The 18,723-nt window shown below is 35.8% G+C and overlaps 1 protein-coding gene across 1 annotated transcript in view; it reads left to right on the top strand.

Moving 5' to 3' along the window:
- LOC132014588 (CUB and sushi domain-containing protein 3-like) overlaps positions 1–18,723 on the top strand; it is an 809,760-nt gene that overhangs the window by 350,637 nt on the left and 440,400 nt on the right. Inside the window, exon 5 of the mRNA XM_059395524.1 lies at positions 3,742–3,949. Within this exon, the coding sequence (XP_059251507.1) occupies positions 3,742–3,949 (208 nt within the window). The remainder of the gene's footprint in view (positions 1–3,741; positions 3,950–18,723) is intronic.

Genomic DNA, 18,723 nt, shown 5'->3' with positions numbered 1-18,723 from the left:
TATGACATCAGTACTAAATGCTTTTTATTCACAGTGCCTGACAGAAATATAACTTTAAGTGTTTGTCCTTTGTTTAGAACCTCACACTCTACTGGACAGGATGCTCAATGAAGTTAGAGATTATTCTAAGTTTTGATCATCACTATAGCCTGAGACACTAACACAGTCCCCCTTGGTACTTCATAGATCACAATGGATATGTTTTGAACAGATGGCTAAATGAATTCACTTCAAAATTCACAGATTTGTACAAATAACCAACATGATCCCTTATGTGTCTGGAATCTGTTAAAAAGTGGTTCTCGTGAACAAACTTAGTGACTCTGCTCTTTCTGTGAACTGCTGGACAAAAGATCTTGCAGGCAACATTAATCCAGCAGGCAAGCCTAGTGGCTAGGACAGGGTGGTGCCAAATGAACTCAAAGACCAACTCACTTTGACCCGTGACCAGGCAATGTTACTCAGCAGAGAAAGTGCAGCACTGGATTTAAGGGTTTTATGGCTTATTCTAATGCTGCCTTCCACTTTTTCCAACTCTGTTATAAAATTTAAAAAAAAAATTAGTTTATGTAATATCATTTGCTACAACAATCTATGATTATAGGAAATGTATTGGCTTTTACAAATATAGTATTAAAACTAGGCCAAATCACAATGCAAAGATTATAACATTCAAGTAGGGCCACCTAGCCAAACTGTTATATATCTAACCCATACAAAAGTAAATTACCTATTTCACGATTTTGTCAGATGCTGATTCTATGACAGTATCTATATAGAGATAAGAGATAAACAGGAGTGCATAACAAAGAACTTGATATGAGAATTGGCAAGAATGTTGGTTTCAGTGTTGGAAGATCTGCATTCCCATCTTGTTTTTAAGTATAAGTCATTCATACTTTCAGATTGAGGTTATTTTGCTGTAAATTAAAAATGTCCCTAGAGAGAGCTATTATACAAATTGTGATCCATCTCCTGTATTAGGAGTTTGGGTTGATTTCTCTCTTCTGTGAGCTTGCAGAAACTTCAAGGAAACCATGCAAAGAAACTGATTTGTGTGACCTATAGGTTTGGGGAAACAGTATATTATTATTAAACCATGGTTGAAATACTTAAATGTTGATGGTAAAGTCATAAGGCTGCACTTGAGAAAAACCTCATTTCCACAGAGGATGAATAAATGAGGTATGTTTTCATTTTACCAAACACAGGACTTTTGTGAGGGAGTTCTCTTGAATTGTCTTAGATCCTTCCCAAGAGGCCCACCTGGAAAAATAAGGAGATGTAGTTGGAAAGAAGATGGAAGTAAATTATTCTATATCCATGTTGTAAGGGAGAAATGGAGGCGGCCAAACAGATAGACACATTCCCCCACAACAAGGGAACTGAATGGGACACCCCTGAGGATCCCATAAAGGTTCATGAGCAAAAGAACCATCTTTCCTTAATCATCTGCTAAAAATCCTAGAAAATGGTACCAAATAATTTTCAGACAAGTAAAACAATTCATGTCCCCCAATCTCTTCTACAACCAACTCCAGGAAGAATCACAGAATGCTCAGTGAGTAGAGGAATATGAACAAAAGTACTAGGAGGGAGAACAGAGAAGAAGAGCTCATTGTTCTGCCTTGTATTTGCCCCATCTGCCACAAGCCCAAACTAGGGAGAGCAAAGAAACTTAACCCAAAGAAGTCAATTATTTTGTAAGTACCCAGCACTAGACATGCTAATCAATGAACTGAGATTTTTGAATAAAAAAGGATTTTTAAAAATTTTTATGTTAACTGAAATATATGTTTACCTGGGATTGTATCTAGAGCCATGGAAATAAATAGCTCATAGAGCTATGGTTTGAATAGGCTGTGTACTAGTTATACTACAAATACATGATAGTGTAACATTTTATTTCCAAAGTGCTACCCAATCTTGGAGTTGGTACTGAGAAGACAAAGAGTAGAGGTAGTTTGGGGTCAGGGTAAGCTACAGAAGGACATGCTTACCATAGGTTAATGTTAAGATACTGAGGGAAGACACTGGGTGTTCTGTCAAGAAAATTGTAGTAATATGCCTCATAGTCTAGATAGGACCACTTCCTCTTTCTAAGTAACCCCCAAAACTTAAAAATATAGAAAGGGCATGCAATGAAAATAAATATAACTTTTACAATAGTGGGTGATAAAAGGTAAGTATCTGTTAAGAGTAATAAACTTCTGTTTTCAATTTATGAATTACATAGTTAAATACATAAAAAGTAACAGGAAGAAGCTAATGTTATTTGATATATATAGTATAGTGATAATGTTCCTGGTACCAAAGCATTTTGCTATCACTGGCCCATTATGGAGTTAAAACAGGGTGCTGTCCATCTCTAGTAAAGTTATGGAGTATAAGTCATTACACCAAATAATATTTGGTCATTATAGAGCCAATTTTCTCCCTCTAACATTTGATTAAAATTGATGGAACTTTCTGAGTATCTCAAGGTAACTGCCTAGATCTTGAGACAGTTTACTGTACAAGTAAACTAGTAACCTATTAATGTGACTTTCCTAAACAGTGTTATGTCAAGACAAATTTTATAGTTTCAATGTCTTTATAAAACAAGGAACTTTATCTTACCCATCTCACACTAAACATAGATGGTCAAGTATTCCCTCTGTTAGCATACACCATTGGCCAAAAGTAGACTTGTGGAGAACCCATGAGCCCTGTTTGGAAAATGGGAACCATAGGTCCTAATGTAAAGCCAGTACACAGTTATTTACAACATTGTAAATACATATATCACATAAATACCTAGCAAAATATGTTTACATTATTTGGCGGAGTTATAAGGAATACATTACCAAAGATGTATTAATTACTATATTATTTCTCTCTAAAGTTTCCTAGAAAAGTGATGTATTTTAAGGACTTTATTTATTTTAGAGAGAGAAAGAGTGCTGAAGCATGCATGCAAGTGGGGGAAGGAGGGGAGGGAAAGGGAGAGAGAGAATCACAGGCAGATTCCAGACCTGGTGTGGAGCCCAACGTGAGGCTCAGTCCCAGAACCTGGAGATCATGACCCAAGCCAAAATCAAGAGTCGGACATCCAACCAACTGAGCCACACAGGCTCCTCAGTGTATCTTTATTTAAAGTATAATTTCACAAATACTTTCAAAAGCTTTTGAAAAATGTCACTGACAAAAATTATATTTTCTCTTAAATTATTTATTTTGTACATACCTACATTAAAAAAATAAAAATAAAACTCAGCCTACCATGAATGTGTACAAAGTGATTAAATATTTCCCATAACAGACCTTAAGAACAAATTTGGTTTTGTTTTATTCATTTCCTCACCTAATCAATGAAAAAGAAATCTTGGTCCTGTTATCCTGAGATCTAATAGAACTTTAGATTTTTACTTACTTTCATTGATATTTTAACTAATGATTATAAAATTATAAAGATATGGTTTATATTTATATATGTGTTTAAAATGTTTTCATGGACTTCTCATTTTATTTAACCTTTATTAATATGCTATGTACTTTGTGTCACAATATTTGGACTGCTGTTTTTATCTATCCAAAACTGTCCACAGAATTGTTTTAATCTCATTTTTCTTAATGACTTATAGCTGGACATCTTGTTCTTGTTTTTTGTTTTTTTGTTTTTTTTTTTTTTTTATTTTATTTTTTTTAAATTTTTTTATTTTTATAAACATATATTTTGAGTGTTGTTCTTGTTTTTAACAGCTGAAGATGCATGTGGAGGGACGATGAGAGGATCCAGTGGCATCATTTCAAGCCCTAGTTTTCCCAATGAGTACCATAACAATGCTGACTGCACTTGGACCATTGTAGCAGAGCCTGGGGATACAATTTCACTCATATTTACTGATTTCCAAATGGAAGAAAAGTATGATTACTTAGAAATAGAAGGTTCTGAGCCACCTACAATATGGTAAGTAAATAGCTTCTGTTCTAACCTAACATCAATGTCATTGCCTAAGGCTGACTGGGGATCCAAGAACAGCTGTGTAAGGGCCTTTAAAGGTCTAGTTATTTAAAAGAACTTAGAGTGGCAGGAAAATTGTAAGGGGCAACTGTCAAAGCTGAGGGATATTTTTGAAGATAAGGGTACTAATACATCAAATAGATTGGAATCCTGAAGGATGAAACTTTCCATCAATATTTAATTATCAGTCATTGAAAAGTAATGTGGCTTAAGAATAACTTTTATAAGAAAAGTTCCAAATGTAATCTATAGCTATGTTCTTAGCATGCCAGTCCACAGTTGGTGGTTCCTTTCAAATGATTTGAATAGTCTGGAAAATAATTTGCCTTTGTTTTTGTAGATAGTTCTTTTATTCAATCTGTTATCTGAAGGCAAAAATTAAACATTATGATCTGGGGTAGTATGGTCTGTTTTTTACAGACTTCAAGTCATGGTTTCATGGCAACTGCAGAATTTTCAGAATATGCTTTTGTGGTATAATATTTTTAGGAGAAAATATTTCATTACACTATTTTAGAAATCTGAATACATTGATAGGATAGAAGTGTAAAGTAGATTGTGAATCAGTCACTGAGTGAAGAGTGATGAGACTGATAGTAAGGCAGTTGGTAAACACTAGACTGGAATGGGCATTTTAAGCCATGTAAAGGATTTGACAAGAACAGAGGGACTATATTAAAGGGTTTTATCAAATACAATTACATGAAGAGGTGTGAATTTTCAAATGATTATTCTTACTAAGTGCAAAGATTGATTTGAAGTGAGGCTCAATTAGCTATAGGAAGAAGTGATTGCTATACCCAGGAAGAAATCATGGTAGCCTGGATTAGAATGATATTGATGGAGATAAAGCAGTAGAATAAAGTAGAATAAGTTAGAAGGTATTTAAGGAGGCATAATGAAAAGGACTTTAGGGGGTTGAGGAGTAAAAAGAAGGTAGTGTTAAAATAAAACATCATTTCCTGACTTGCCACGTTGGTAAACCAGTAGAGATAATCACTGATTTGGAATTGTTGAAGGAAGGTCAAATTTGGAGTGAGAATGCTACGAATATTAAGAATTATTGTTTAATATCTATTTAGCTTAAGGTTACTTTGAGATGATCCATTACAGCCATCTGTAGACAACTATGTCTGTCTATATGACTCAGGAGTTCTGCATCAAAACATAACTGATAGGATGTAGTTGATATCTAAGGTAATTGAACAAATAAGCATCAATAATATTGGCTAGCTAGAGGAGTGAGAAGGAGCGAGAGAACTAGGACTGAGTCTGAGCACCAACAGCAGGATATAAAGCCCAGGCTTAGCAGGATTATCCTGCAAAGGGCACAGAGGAAGTGCATTTAGAGATGCAGGAGGAATAAAGTGTCACACAGACCAGAGAAGGAAAGTGTGAGGAAAGAAGAGAAAATATCGTGAGTTGCTGCTGAAAGGACACTAAGTAAATGTTTAAATAAATATATATATGTGTATATACATATATATATTTATAGTTATCTGGGATTTAGCAAAAGCACCATGTGGGTCTGTCATCCGAATATATTCCTTTGAAGGTAAGACAAAAGTTACACACTAGCCATACCCACTTTTTTTGTTTGCTTGTTTTCTCTTCTACCCTCAGGCTGTCAATACTCAGAGTTACATAACATTAACACTTCCCATGATAATTTCTTGCCCGAGTGCAATGAGACCCAGCAGAATCTAGGTTTAAAATGTTAGCAAATTCAAAAACTCTTGTTTTAGAAATTGCTACTTGTACAGTGATAAATATTGGAGTCATATCAAGGTAGATGATAATGCCAGGAATTTTCCAATAATTGTACTATCTTTTAGTATGCAAGTGATTCCATTAAAAATCTGAGTTTTAAACTCCCCAAATATTTGATTACTAGATATAAAGAAGGAAATTCAAGAAAACATTTCTTCGTTTCCACTGAGCTCTGGAAACCAGCAAATTTGTCTAGAAACGAACACATTTATTTTGGGGATCATAATATCCTATTTATGTTCATGTAGTCATTCTCTTTTCAGATTGTGCATTCTTAGTAAGGATTTGTACATTTCTATATGAACATCTATTTTTGTTTCTGAGTTTCTAGAACAATGTAGCTTGTCCAATAATAGCATCAGATCCACAAATTGCTCTTTTCTGAATTTTCTAATTAAATGGCACTGGGACACTTTACTTTTTTCCCTCTTTGTTAGAAAGAAAACAGTAACTGAGAATTTATTGTTTTACTGTTATTTATTTTTTATTTATTTTTATTTTTTATTATTATTATGTTCAATTAGCCAGCATAATAGTACACCATTACTTTTTGATGTAGTGTTCAATGATTCATTAATTGTGTATAACATCCAATACTGATCACCACATGTGCCCTCCTTAATACTCATCACCCAGTTACCCCATCTCCCCATCTCCCTCTCTTCTCTAACTCTCAGTTTGGTTCCAGGAGTCCAGACTACAACACAGTAAATGTTTAGGTGACTTGTCAGAATCCTAGATATAGATATAGATATAGATATAGATATAGATAAAATAATAACAATAAGTTCATTTAGAAATTTTCTAGAAAGTTACACAAACACCCAAACTATATTTCCATAAATGCTAGTTTGAAGATACATAGTGTCAGTAAATTAATAATACTGTGTATAGCCACTTCACTGTGACAAAACAGGATTTGTTTTCATTGTATTAGGTATGGAATTGATGTATAAAATGATCTGTGAGTAATTAAAAATTTAAGTCTAATCCTGGCCCTCTAATTCCTTTAAACCATTTAATGTTCTCATGTCTTTTTAATTTATGGTCATGAAAATGAGAACATATGTTTCAGGTGGTATTCATTGGTTCATCCTATGCATTGCTCATATAATGTTTTCAACTCATAATGGAATTCAAAGGAGAATATGAGTAAGGGAGACACGCATATTCTTTTCATAAAAATTATAAATGGTTCTTTTGACTTCAGGTCCCTCACTCAAGGACTGGGGACTTGGTATTGGCTACTGTACTTTAATTTTTTTTCCTGAAGTTCAGGCAGTGAGGCAAGCCTTGCATAGCCTGTGTTTAACTTTGGCAACATGACCAAGCCAGCCCAATAATCGTGCAGCCCAGAGAGTACTACCTGCCAGTGCCTTTCTTGCAAGCTGTGTATTGTAAATCAGTAAGTTCTAGTTTGTTAAACAATAGTCAGCAGCACCGCTGTGTGATCCAACAGGAGTGCAGTGAATCCAGTCAATTATTACTGGATGATAAAAGTTTATGAGGCCTAGTCAATGTCAACTGATTGCATTGCAATGAAATGAAAAACGACATAGCACAAAGAAAATCAAGTTCCAGTTTCAGCTTTGACTGTTTGTTGGTAGATGCAATTATTTCCTCTGAAAGTTCAAGACTTCTCTCAACACTAAAATAGCATTTGGCATTACCTGCCTAGGTGCTACAATAGGGGCAATGAGGTGGAAAGTAATTAGATATTACCTTACTTAGAAAGTTTGGGTTGGAGAGTTGGATTAGATACTCTTTAAAATTGTTTTCAAACTTAATCTTTTGTTTCTTTCTAGAATTCCATTCATTCTGTGATCATTCAGGAATTATTTATTGGATATCTACTGCATGGCAGACATTGTTCTTAGGGCATCAGCAACTAAAGTAATGGAGGGGCTTGCTTTTGCATAAATGTATGCTCTATCAGGGAAAAAGAGACAATAAACAATATAAATAAGTTAATGACACATTCTGTCCAGAGAATGGTAAGAAAGAAAAGGTGAGGTAGGTTTAGGAGAGGTAAGTAAAGCAATTGTGGTATGATGGAGGTTACCTAAATGAGAAGTTGAGATTTGAGCAAAGTCTTAAAGGAAGGGCATTACCCAACCAGAAATCTCAGCAATAAACTTTCCTGAGAGAAATGCATTTAAAGCAAAATACATAATCCAGAGTGGAGCTCTTTCTGTTAAAGGAATAGCTACTAGGTCATGTGGCTGCAAAAAAGTTGCATGCGAGAAAGCGGTAGAAAAAAATAATAATTAATGGAGCCCAACTCAAGACCCATATTTGGCTTTTAGTCTAAGTGAAATGGGGAGTCATTAAAGGGTTTTGAGCACAATAGTGACCAAACTTAATTTTGAAGGATCACTCTGGCTTCTTTGTGGGTAGTACATTATAGAAAGGAAAAGGAGAAAGATAGACATTATGTGCAGTAAGTTAGGTAAGATAATTTAATTGTTAGGATTATGAAATAGCAGTGGAGATGATGAAATTTGACAGACTTTCAAGATAAAGTTAAGTGAATTTCCTGATAAGATGTGAAGTTCAAGAAAAAGAAGAGGCAACAATAGCTCTAAGAAGTAAGGCTCGCTCTAAGGTTTCTGAAGACCTGACAGGATGAAATATCCATTGATATTGGGAAGACTTTTGATTACACTTATGGAAAGATTAAATGAAACTGAACTCTGAACATGTTAAGTTTGAGATAGCTAGTAAGTACTTTGGTGACGATTTCAAGGAGGCAGTTGAATATACAAAGGTATTAGTTCAGAGTTAAAGGTGTGGGGTGGAGAACTAAATTTGGAAGTTTAGAATTGGACGTTATTGTTAAATTAAAAGAAAAAAAAAGCAAAAGAAAATAAAAGGCTAAAAACTGAGTTCTGGGACGCTCCAAAAGTCAGGAAAACTAGGAAGAACAAGTGAAAGTGTTCAAAAAGGAATGTTGATGAGATAGGAGGAATACCAGGAAAGTGTGGTTCTCTGGAAGCCAAATGAAGAAAACATAGGAAGAAGTAACTGATCAATTGTGTCAAATTTGATGATCTGCTAATAAGATGAGTTCCAAAAGTAATTGCTGGATTTCATAATATGGAGGTTATTGGTTACTGTGATGAAAGGAGTTTTGTAGTTGACTATTTTACTGATGTGGTTTTAAGAGCTTTTTAGAGAAGAGAAATTACACGCAATTAGTACAAATAAGTCTTTCATGGACTTTTGCAAGCAAAGGTGAACAAAGAAATAGGACTAAAGGAGGAAATAAAGCCAAAAGATTATTTTTTCACTTTTGGTTTTTGTTCTTTGTTTGGCTTAATATTTTGATTTTTTATTATTTATTTTTATTAACATATAATGTATTATTTGCCCCAGGGGTAGAGGTCTCTGAATTATTAGACTTACACACTTCACAGCACTCACCATATCATATATCCTCTGCAATATCCATAACCCAACCACTCTCCAAACACTCTCTCCACCCAGCAACCCTCAGTTTGTTTTGTGAGATTAAAAGTCTCTTATGATTTGTCTCCCTCCTGATCATATCTTGTTTCATTTTGTCCATCCCTACCCCAAAACCCTCACTCTGCCTCTCAAATTCCTCATATCATGGAGATCATGTGATAATTCTCTTTCTCTGATTGACTTATTTCACTCAGCATAATACCTTCTAGTTCCATCCACATCATTGCAAATGGCAAGATTTCATTTCTTTTGATGGCTGCATAGTATTCCATTGTATATATATACACCACTTCTTCTTTATCCATTCATCGGTTGATGCACATCTAGGTTCTTTCTGTAGTTTGGATATTGTGGACATTGCTGCTCTAAACATTTGGGTGCACATGCCCCTTCAGATCACTACATGTGTATCCTTAGGGTAAATGCCCAGTAGTGTGATTGCTGGGTGGTGGGGTAGATCTATTTTCAACTTTTTGAGGAACCTCCATACTGTTTTCCAGAGTGGCTGTACCAGATTACATTTCCACCAACAGTGTAGGAGGGTTCCCCTTTCTCCACATCCTTGCCAGCATCTGTCTTTTCCTGACTTGTTAATTTTAGCCATTCTGAGTGGTGTGATGTGGCATCTCATTGTGGGTTTGATTTGTATTTCCCTGATGCCGAGTGATGTGGAGCACATTTTCGTGTGTCTCTTGGCCATATGGATGTCTATTTTGCAGAAATGTCTGTTCATATCCTCTGCCCATTTCTTGATTGGATTGTTTGTTCTGTGGCTGTTGAGTTTGATAAGTTCTTTATAGATTTTGAATATTAGCTCTTATTCTGATATATTGTTAGCAAATATCTTCTCCATTCAGTCAGTTGTCTTTGGTTTTGTTGACTGTTTCCTTTGCTGTGCAAACCTTTTTGATCTTGATGAGGTCCCAATATTTCATTATTGGCCTTGCTTCCCTTATCTTTGTTTCTAAGAAGTTACTGTGGCTGAAGTCAAAGAAGTTGCTGCCTGTGTTCTCCTCAAGGATTTTAATGGATTCCTTTCTTCTCATGGATTTTGATAGATTCCTTTCTTACACTGAGGTCTTTCATCCATTTTGAGTCTATTTTTGTGTGTGGTGTAAGGAAATGGTCCAGTTTCATTTTTCTGCATGTGGCTGTCCAATTTTCCCACCACTGTTTGTTGAAGAGACTGTCTTTTTTCCATTGGACATTCTTTCCTGCTTTGTTGGAGATTACTTGACCATAGAGTTGAGGGTCTATTTCTGGGCTCTCTGTTCTACTCCAATGATCTGTGTGTCTGTTTTTGTGCCAGTACCATACTATCTTGATGAGGATAGCTTTGTAATAGAGTTACAATCTAAAATAGTGATGCCACTGACTTTCGCTTTCTTTTTCAACATTCCTCTGGCTATTTGGGATCTTTTCTGGTTTCACATACATTTTAGGATTATTGGTTTCATTTCTTTGAAAAAAATGGATGGTATTTTGATAGGGATTACATTAAACATGTAGATTGCTTTAGGTAACAGACATTTTCACAGTATTTGTTCTTCCAATCTATGAGCATGGAAAGTTTTTCCATTTTTTTGTGTCTTCCTCCATTTCTTTCATGAGTATTTTACAGTTTTCTGAGTACAGATTCTTTGCCTCTTTGGTTAGGTTTATTCCTAGGTATCCTATGACTTTAGATGCAATTGAAAATGGGATTGACTCCTTAATTTCTCTTTCTTCTGTCTTGCTGTTGGTGTATACAAATGCAATTGATTTCTGTGCATTGATTTTATATCCTGACACCTTATTGAATTCCTGTATGAGTTCTAGAGGTTTAAGTGTGGAGTCTTTGGGTTTTCCACATAAAATATCATATCATCTACAAAAAGTGAGAGTTTGACTTCTTTGCCAATTCTGATTTTTTTTTTTTCTTTTTGTTGTCTATAGGCCAAGGCTGGGACTTCTAGTACTGTGCTGAATAGTAGTGGTGATAGTGAACATCCCTGCCATGTTCCTGACCCTAGGGGAAAATCTCTCAGCTTTTTCCCATTGAGTATGATATTTGCTGTGGGTTTTTCATAGATGGCTTTGATGTATTGAAGTATGTACCCTCTGTCCCTACACTTTGAAGAGTTTTGATCATGAAAGGATGCTGTACATTGTAAAATGCTTTTTCAGCATCTACTGAGAGTATCAAACAGTTCTTGTTCTTTCTTTTATTAGTGTATTGTATCACATAGATTGATTTGTGGATGGTGAACCTCCCTTGCAACCCAGGAATACATCCCACTTGGTCATGGTGAATAATTCTTTTAATATACTGTTGGATCCTATTGGCTTGTATTTTGTGAGAGTATTTGCATCTGTTTTCATCAAGGATATTGGTCTGTAATTCTCCTTTTTTGATGGGGTCTTTGTGTGGTTTTGGGATCAAGGTAATGCTAGCCTCAGAAAATGAGTTTGAAAGTATTCCCTCCATTTCTATTTTTTGGAACAGTTTCAGGAGAATAGGTATTAATTCTTCTTTAAATGTTTGGTAGAATTCTCCTGGGAAGCCATCTGGCCCTGGGCTCTTGCTTGTTGGGTGATTTTTGATGACTGCTTCAGTCTCCTTAGTGGTTATGGGTCTGTTCAGGTTTTCTATTTCTTTCTGGTTTAATTTTGGTAGTTTATCTGTCTCTAGAATGAATCCATTTCTTCCAGATTGTCAAATTTGCTGGCGTATAGTTGCTCATAATATGTTCTTATACTTGTTTGTATTTCTTTAGTGTTGGTTGTGATCTCTCCTCTTTCATTCATGATTTTATTAATTTGGGTCCTTTCTCTTTTCTTTTTGATAAGTCTGGCCTTATTAATTCCTTCAAAGAACCAGCTCCTAGTTCCATTGATCTGTTATACTGTTCTTTTGGTTTCTATTTCATTGATTTCTGCTCTGATTTTTATGATTTCTCTTCTCTTGCTGGGTTTAGGTTTTATTTGCTGTTCTTTCTTCAGGTCCTTTAGGTGTAGGGTTAGATTTTGTCCCTAAGACCTGTCTTGTTTCTCAAGAAAGGCTTGTATCACTATTTATTTTCCTCCCAGGACCACCTTTGCTGTGTCCCAGAGATTTTGAACAGTTGTGTTTTCATTTCAGTTGTTTCCATGAATTTTTTCCAATTCTGCTTTAATTTCCTGGTTGAGCCATTCATTCTTTAATAGGATGATATTTAGTCTTCATGTATTTGAGTTCTTTCCTACATTTCTCTTGTGATTGAGTCCTAGCTTTGGACCATTGTGGTCCAAAAATATGCAGGGAATGCCCCAATCTTTTGGTACCAACAAAGACCTGATTTTTGACCCAGGATGTGATTTATTCTGGAGAATTTTTCATGTACACTGGAGAAGATGGTCTATTCTGTTGCTTTGGGATGGAATGTTCGGTCTGTGATGTTCATCAGATCCAGTGTGACATTTAAGGCCTTTATTTCCTATTATTCATTTCTTGTATATCTATCCATTTCATTGAGGGGGTGTTAAAGTCCCCTACTATTATTGTATTATTTGCTGCTGTGTTTCTTTGATTTTGTTTCTAATTGCTTTATATAGTTGGCTGCTCCCATGTTAGGGGCATAGATCTTTAAAGTTGTTAGATCTTCTTGTTGGATAGACCCTTTAAGTATGATATACTGTCTTTCCTTATCTTTTATTCTAGTCTTGGGCTTAAAATCTAATTTATCTGATATAAGGATTGCCACCCCAGCTTTTTTGATGTCCTTTACCATAGTAAATTGTTTTCCACCCCCTCAATTTAAATCTGGAGGTGTCTTTGTCTAAAATGAGTTTCTTGGGAACAGCATATTGATGGGTCTTGTTTTTTATCCATTATAAGACCCTATGCCTTTTGATTGGGGCATTTAGCTCATTTACATTCAGGGTAACTATTGAAATATATGAATTTAGTGTCACTTTATTGGCTATAAGGTGGCTGTTACTCTATATTGTCTCTGTTTCTTTCTGGTCTACCGCTTTCAGGTTCTCTTTTTGCTTAGAGGGCCCCTTTCAATATTTCCTGTAGGGATAGTTTGGTGTTTGCAAATTCTTCTAGTTTTTCTTTGTACTGGTAGCTTTTTACTGTCTCCTATTTTCAATGACAACCTAGCGGGATATAGTAGTCTTGGCTGCATATTTTTCTCATTTTGTGCTCTGAATATATCATGCCAGTTCTTTCTGGCCTGTTAGATCTCTGTGGATACGTCTGCTGCCAATCCAATATTTCTACCATTGTATGTTATAGACTTCTTGTCCCAAGCTGCTTTCAGGATTTTATCTTTGTCACTGACGTGTGAGTTTTACTATTAGATGATGGGACATAGACCTTTCTTTATTGATTTTGAGGGAGGTTTTCTGTGCCTCCTGGATTTTGATACTTGTTCCCTTTGCCATATTAGGGAAATTTTCTACTATAATTTGCTCCAATATACCTTCTGCCCCTCTCTCTTTCTTCTTCTGGAATCCCAAATATTCTAATATTGTTTTGTCTTATGGTATCACGTATGTCTCAAACTTTCCCATTGTTGTCCTGTAGCTGAGCCTTCTTTTGCTCAGCTCATTTATTCTCCATCATTTGGTCTTCTATATCACTAATTCTCTCTTCTGCCTCATTTATCCTAGCAGTAAGAGCCTTCATTTTTAATTGAACCTCATTAATAGTTTTTTTAAATTTCAGCTTTGTTAGACTTTAGTTCTTTTATTTCTCCAGAAATGGATTTTATTTCTCCAGAAATGGTTTCTTTAACATCTTCCATGCCTTTTTTGAGCCTAACTAGCACCTTGAGAATCATCGTTCTGAACTCTAGTTCTTACATATTGCCAATGTCCGTAAGGATTAGGTCCCTCGTTGTCAGTACTGCTTTTTTTTTTTTTTTGTGGTGCTTTTTTCTGCCTTGTGATTTTATCCAATAAGAATATATGAATGAGAGAATAAATTACTGAAAGGGTGGCAAAGACCCCAGAAGAATGTACACTAACCAAATCAGAAGAGATCCAAAACTAAGGGGGAGAAGAAAAGGAAAAAGATATAAAAATGAAAAATTTAAAATTAAAAAAGAATATATATATATATAAATATACACACACATATATATAGACATACACACATACATACATACGTATAGACTGGTGAATAGAACAGAGCCACCCACTTGATTTTGGATTTTTTTGGTTTCTTAGAAGAAACTATCTCACAAAATTTTAGTGAAAGAAAAACATATATATACAAAAATAAGGGTAAACATGATGAAGGGATGGAATATGACTCTAAATGTAGAAATTTAAAAAAATTCTAAAAGAGGAATTGATAAGTTGGTTGGAAAAAGAAATAAAAAGAGGAGGGAATGTGCTTGGTCTGGAGACTAGAACAAAGCCACGTGCTAGATTAGGGTATATTTTGGTCTATTAGAAGAAATTGTGTCCCAAAATTTTTTAGAAAAAAAAATCCTATAAGTATAAAAAATAAGGTTAAATATAATGAATGGATAAAATATGACTATAACAACGAAGATTTAAAAAGACTTTTTTAAAGAATGGTATTATGAAGATAAACTAGTTAAGAAACTTTAAAGGAGGAAAGAGGAAAAGTTAAAAAAATAGAATAAGAAAAAAATAAAATAAAAAAAAAAAATCTAACTTTGCAAGACTAAAGGCTCATGAGGAAAAAGCCATGAATTCAATGCATTGCTTTCCCCTAGCTCTTGAGTTCTACTCTTCTCCTTGATTGGTGAGCTTGGTCTTGGCTGGATGTTCTTGCTGATCTGCAGGAAGGGCCTGTTGTAGTGATACTCAAATGTCTTTGGGCGAGGCAGAATTACACTGCCCTTGCCAGGGACCAGGCTAAGTAATCTGTTCGGGTTCACTTTAGGAGCTTTTGTTCCCTGAACACTTCTGAGAACTTTGGAGGACAGGAATGAAAATGGCCACCTCCCAATCTCCAGCCTAGAGGAGCTGAGAGCTCAGGGCCCCACTCCTCAGTGCACCCTCAGAGATAATCAGTCAGTCACCCATGTCTCCCTGGTCTCTGGCTGTGCTCTGTGCTCAACCAGCCTGTGACTGAACACTTCTATCTCTGGTGCACAACCCCATTTGGGGTCTCCAAGCAAAGCAGATACCTGCTCTCCTGCTCGTCCTGGAGGATGAAAGTCAGTCTCTCTGGATCTGCCACTTGTGGGGGCCCTGCTTGAAGAGCAGTTGCCCAACTGTGCCTTGGATCACAGTTTAAGGTTACCCTGATCTGAAAACCCACTCTTCAGATATGTCTCTGCAATTGGCTTTCCCACTCCGATACCTGGAAGCTCTCCCACACTCAGACACCCACAATCTTTCTATGACCCCACAGGACTTGAGACACACTGTCTCCACGAGGGCTCCATCCCCTTCTTAGCCTCTGGAGTGATATCCGTCAGTGGAGCATATTTCTAAAAGTTTTGATTTTGTGTTCCACTGCTCCACCTCTTGCCAGGAGCCAGCCACTGACCCTGTGGTTTATTTTCCAGTTGCTTTGGATTCATTTTTCTGCATGCCCTACCTTTCAGAAAGTGGCCATTTTCTGTTCCTATTTGCTGCTCTTCTTCTCTTCTATCTCCTGTTTGTAGGTGTTCAGAATGGTTTGATACCTATCTAGCTGAACTCCTGGGATCTGATGGCATTTCAGTTGGCTACTCCTCTGCCATGTTGCCTCTCTACCTGGCTTTTTTTTTTTTTTTAATTAAAGCAGTAAAACTATTTGTTCATGTTAAGAGGAATGACCTCTAGAGTGGGGAAAAAAAAAAAAAAAAGAAAGAAAAGTAAAGAAAATGGTGGTGGTAGGGAACCTGGGTGACTAAATCAGTTAAACATCTGCATCCAGGATCTTGGGATAGAACCCCACACTGGTTTCCCTGCTTAGAGGGGAGCCTGCTGTTCCCTCTCCCTCTGCCCCTCTTTCCTGCTTATGCTATCTCTTTCTCTCTCCCTCGCTAGTAAATATATAAAATCTTTAAAAAAGATTGGTGATGGAGAAAGTGGAGAGAATTTCAGGAGGAAAGAGAAGTGGAAGTAGAGGCAGTGAAAGTGATCTTCCCTTTAAAACATCTGCTTGGGAAAGGAAGGGAAGTGGGAAAAATCAGAGTCATTAGAGAGAGGCAGATCAAGAAAATGAAGAGGTCAGATCAGGTTGGGGACTATTCCATGACAGAGGTTTTATGAGAGGAATTTAATCAATTTGGAAACTCCACGTATTAAAATAAAGGGAAAGGATCATTATCAAAGACTGGAACCAAGAGAATGAGTTACTATGTTTCTCAGATGTAATAAAGGATTATATGATCAATTGTAATTTTTCAGATTAGATGACAGAAAAGACATAATAATAGAAAGGTCAGGAAGACAAGTTAATTGTATACTGGAACCAGAGGAAAAATGAGTTTGTTTTGTAGGGTATATGGTTGAAGGCTACACAGGATTCCAACAGAAATGTCTATGTCCCCCCCAACCCCAAAATTGGAAATGTGTATCTTAATGATTACATAAATTATAACAATGTAATATTGTAACATATTATATATATCTTCATATTATATATAACTTGGTATTATATTTAATTTAATACTAATTTTATTTAATTATAATTTAATCATCAGATAGGTTGAAGTAGGAAGAATTTGGAAGTCATGAAGTATTGGTTGAAATCAAGAGAGATTTATATGACATATATAGTATATATATTTTACATGTGTGCTAATAGTTCCACATTTAGTAGTATTTCTCAAATGGAGTTTATAATGTGTATATCAGAGTTGCCTTGGTGTTTGTTAAAGTGCAGATTTCCCAGCTCCCACACAAATCTGGTGATTTACATTCTGTAGGTATAGAATCAGGAAATCTGTAAATGGCATGATTCCAATGCATTGCTATAGAAATTAAAGCAATACATTTAGTTTAATGAGTATTGTGACTGTGTCATATTACCATCCTGTGAGCATCCCACAGAGCCAAAATATTTCTAAACATTCAAAAAGTTGAAGGACAAATTAACATGATACATCAAACTAATTAAGCTAATTATATAATACATGTACATATGTATTTGTTATAAATAAATGTAATGAATAGCACAAAGATTGTGCTAGTGGATTAATAAATTGTCTAACTAAACAGAATAAATTAATCAAACGAAACTGGCTGTAATCTTGAGCCTGTGAAAATGAATAACACAGATACTAATCCTATTAAACAAGTGTTCCTTTTTACTCTCTTCTGGCAATTATTAGATTAAAACATGGAATGAAGCTAGAGTTGTATATATTGCTACTTATCCATAGGGGTAAAATAACTTGTTTGAATATCTATTATGATTCTGTAAACTTTGAACTACCCTTCTTTTATTGTGGTAAGAATATTTAATATGAGATCTTCCCTCTAAACAAAATTTTAAGTGTACAATATCACATTGTTAAGTATAGGCGCAGTGTGGTCGAGCAGATCTCTATAACTTATCCATCTTGCATCACCGAAACTCTATGCTTGTTGAATAGATGCTACAACAGAGTTAACGATATGTGAAAGATGAATTAACACAAATATGAGATTACTAAGAGAAGCATTTTCTTTTTTTAAAAGATTTCATTATTTATTTGTTTATTTGAGAGAGAGAGAGAGAAAGAGAAAGAGATAAAATGAGAAGGGGGAGGGGCAGAGGGAGAAGCAGACTGCAGAACAGGGAGCCCGATGTGGAGCTGGATGTGGGGCTCAGTCCCAGGACCCCAGAATCATGACCTGAAGAGAAGGCAGACGCTTAAACAAGTGAGTCAGACAGGCACCCCAAGAGAGCATTTTCAAGGGTTTATAACAATACCAGGTCCATTTAGAGTTAGGGTATTTCAACTTTGATTTATTTTTTATTTATTTATTTTTTATTATTTTTTTTTTTTTTAATTTTTTATTTTTGATAAACATATATTTTTATCCCCAGGGGTACAGGTCTGTGAATCAACAGGTTTACACACTTCACAGCACTCACCAAATCACATACCCTCCCCAATGTCCATAATCCCACCCCCTTCTCCCAAACCCCCTGCCCCCGGCAACCCTCAGTTTGTTTTGTGAGATTAAGAGTCACTTATGGTTTGTCTCCCTCCCAATCCCATCTTGCCATTTGCGACAACATGGATGGAACTAGAGCGTATCATGCTTAGCGAAATAAGTCAAGCAGAGAAAGACAACTATCATATGATCTCCCTGATATGAGGAAGTGGTGATACAACATGGAGGCTTAAGTGGGTAGAAGAAGAATATTTATTTATTTTTTTAAAAAGATTTTATTTATTTATTTGACAGACGGAGATCACAAGTAGGCAGAGAGGCAGGCAGAGAGAGAGGAAGGGAAACAGGCTTCCTGCGGAGCAGAGAGCCCGATGCAGGAATGATCCCAGGACCCTGGGATCATGACCTGAGCCGAAGGCAGAGGCTTTAACCCACTGAGA

The sequence above is a fragment of the Mustela nigripes genome, chromosome 3 (genome assembly GCF_022355385.1).
Source record: "Mustela nigripes isolate SB6536 chromosome 3, MUSNIG.SB6536, whole genome shotgun sequence".
Taxonomy (NCBI): domain Eukaryota; kingdom Metazoa; phylum Chordata; class Mammalia; order Carnivora; family Mustelidae; genus Mustela; species Mustela nigripes.
Note: the sequence above shows the minus strand (reverse complement) of the source record. Positions and strands in the feature narration are given on the sequence as shown.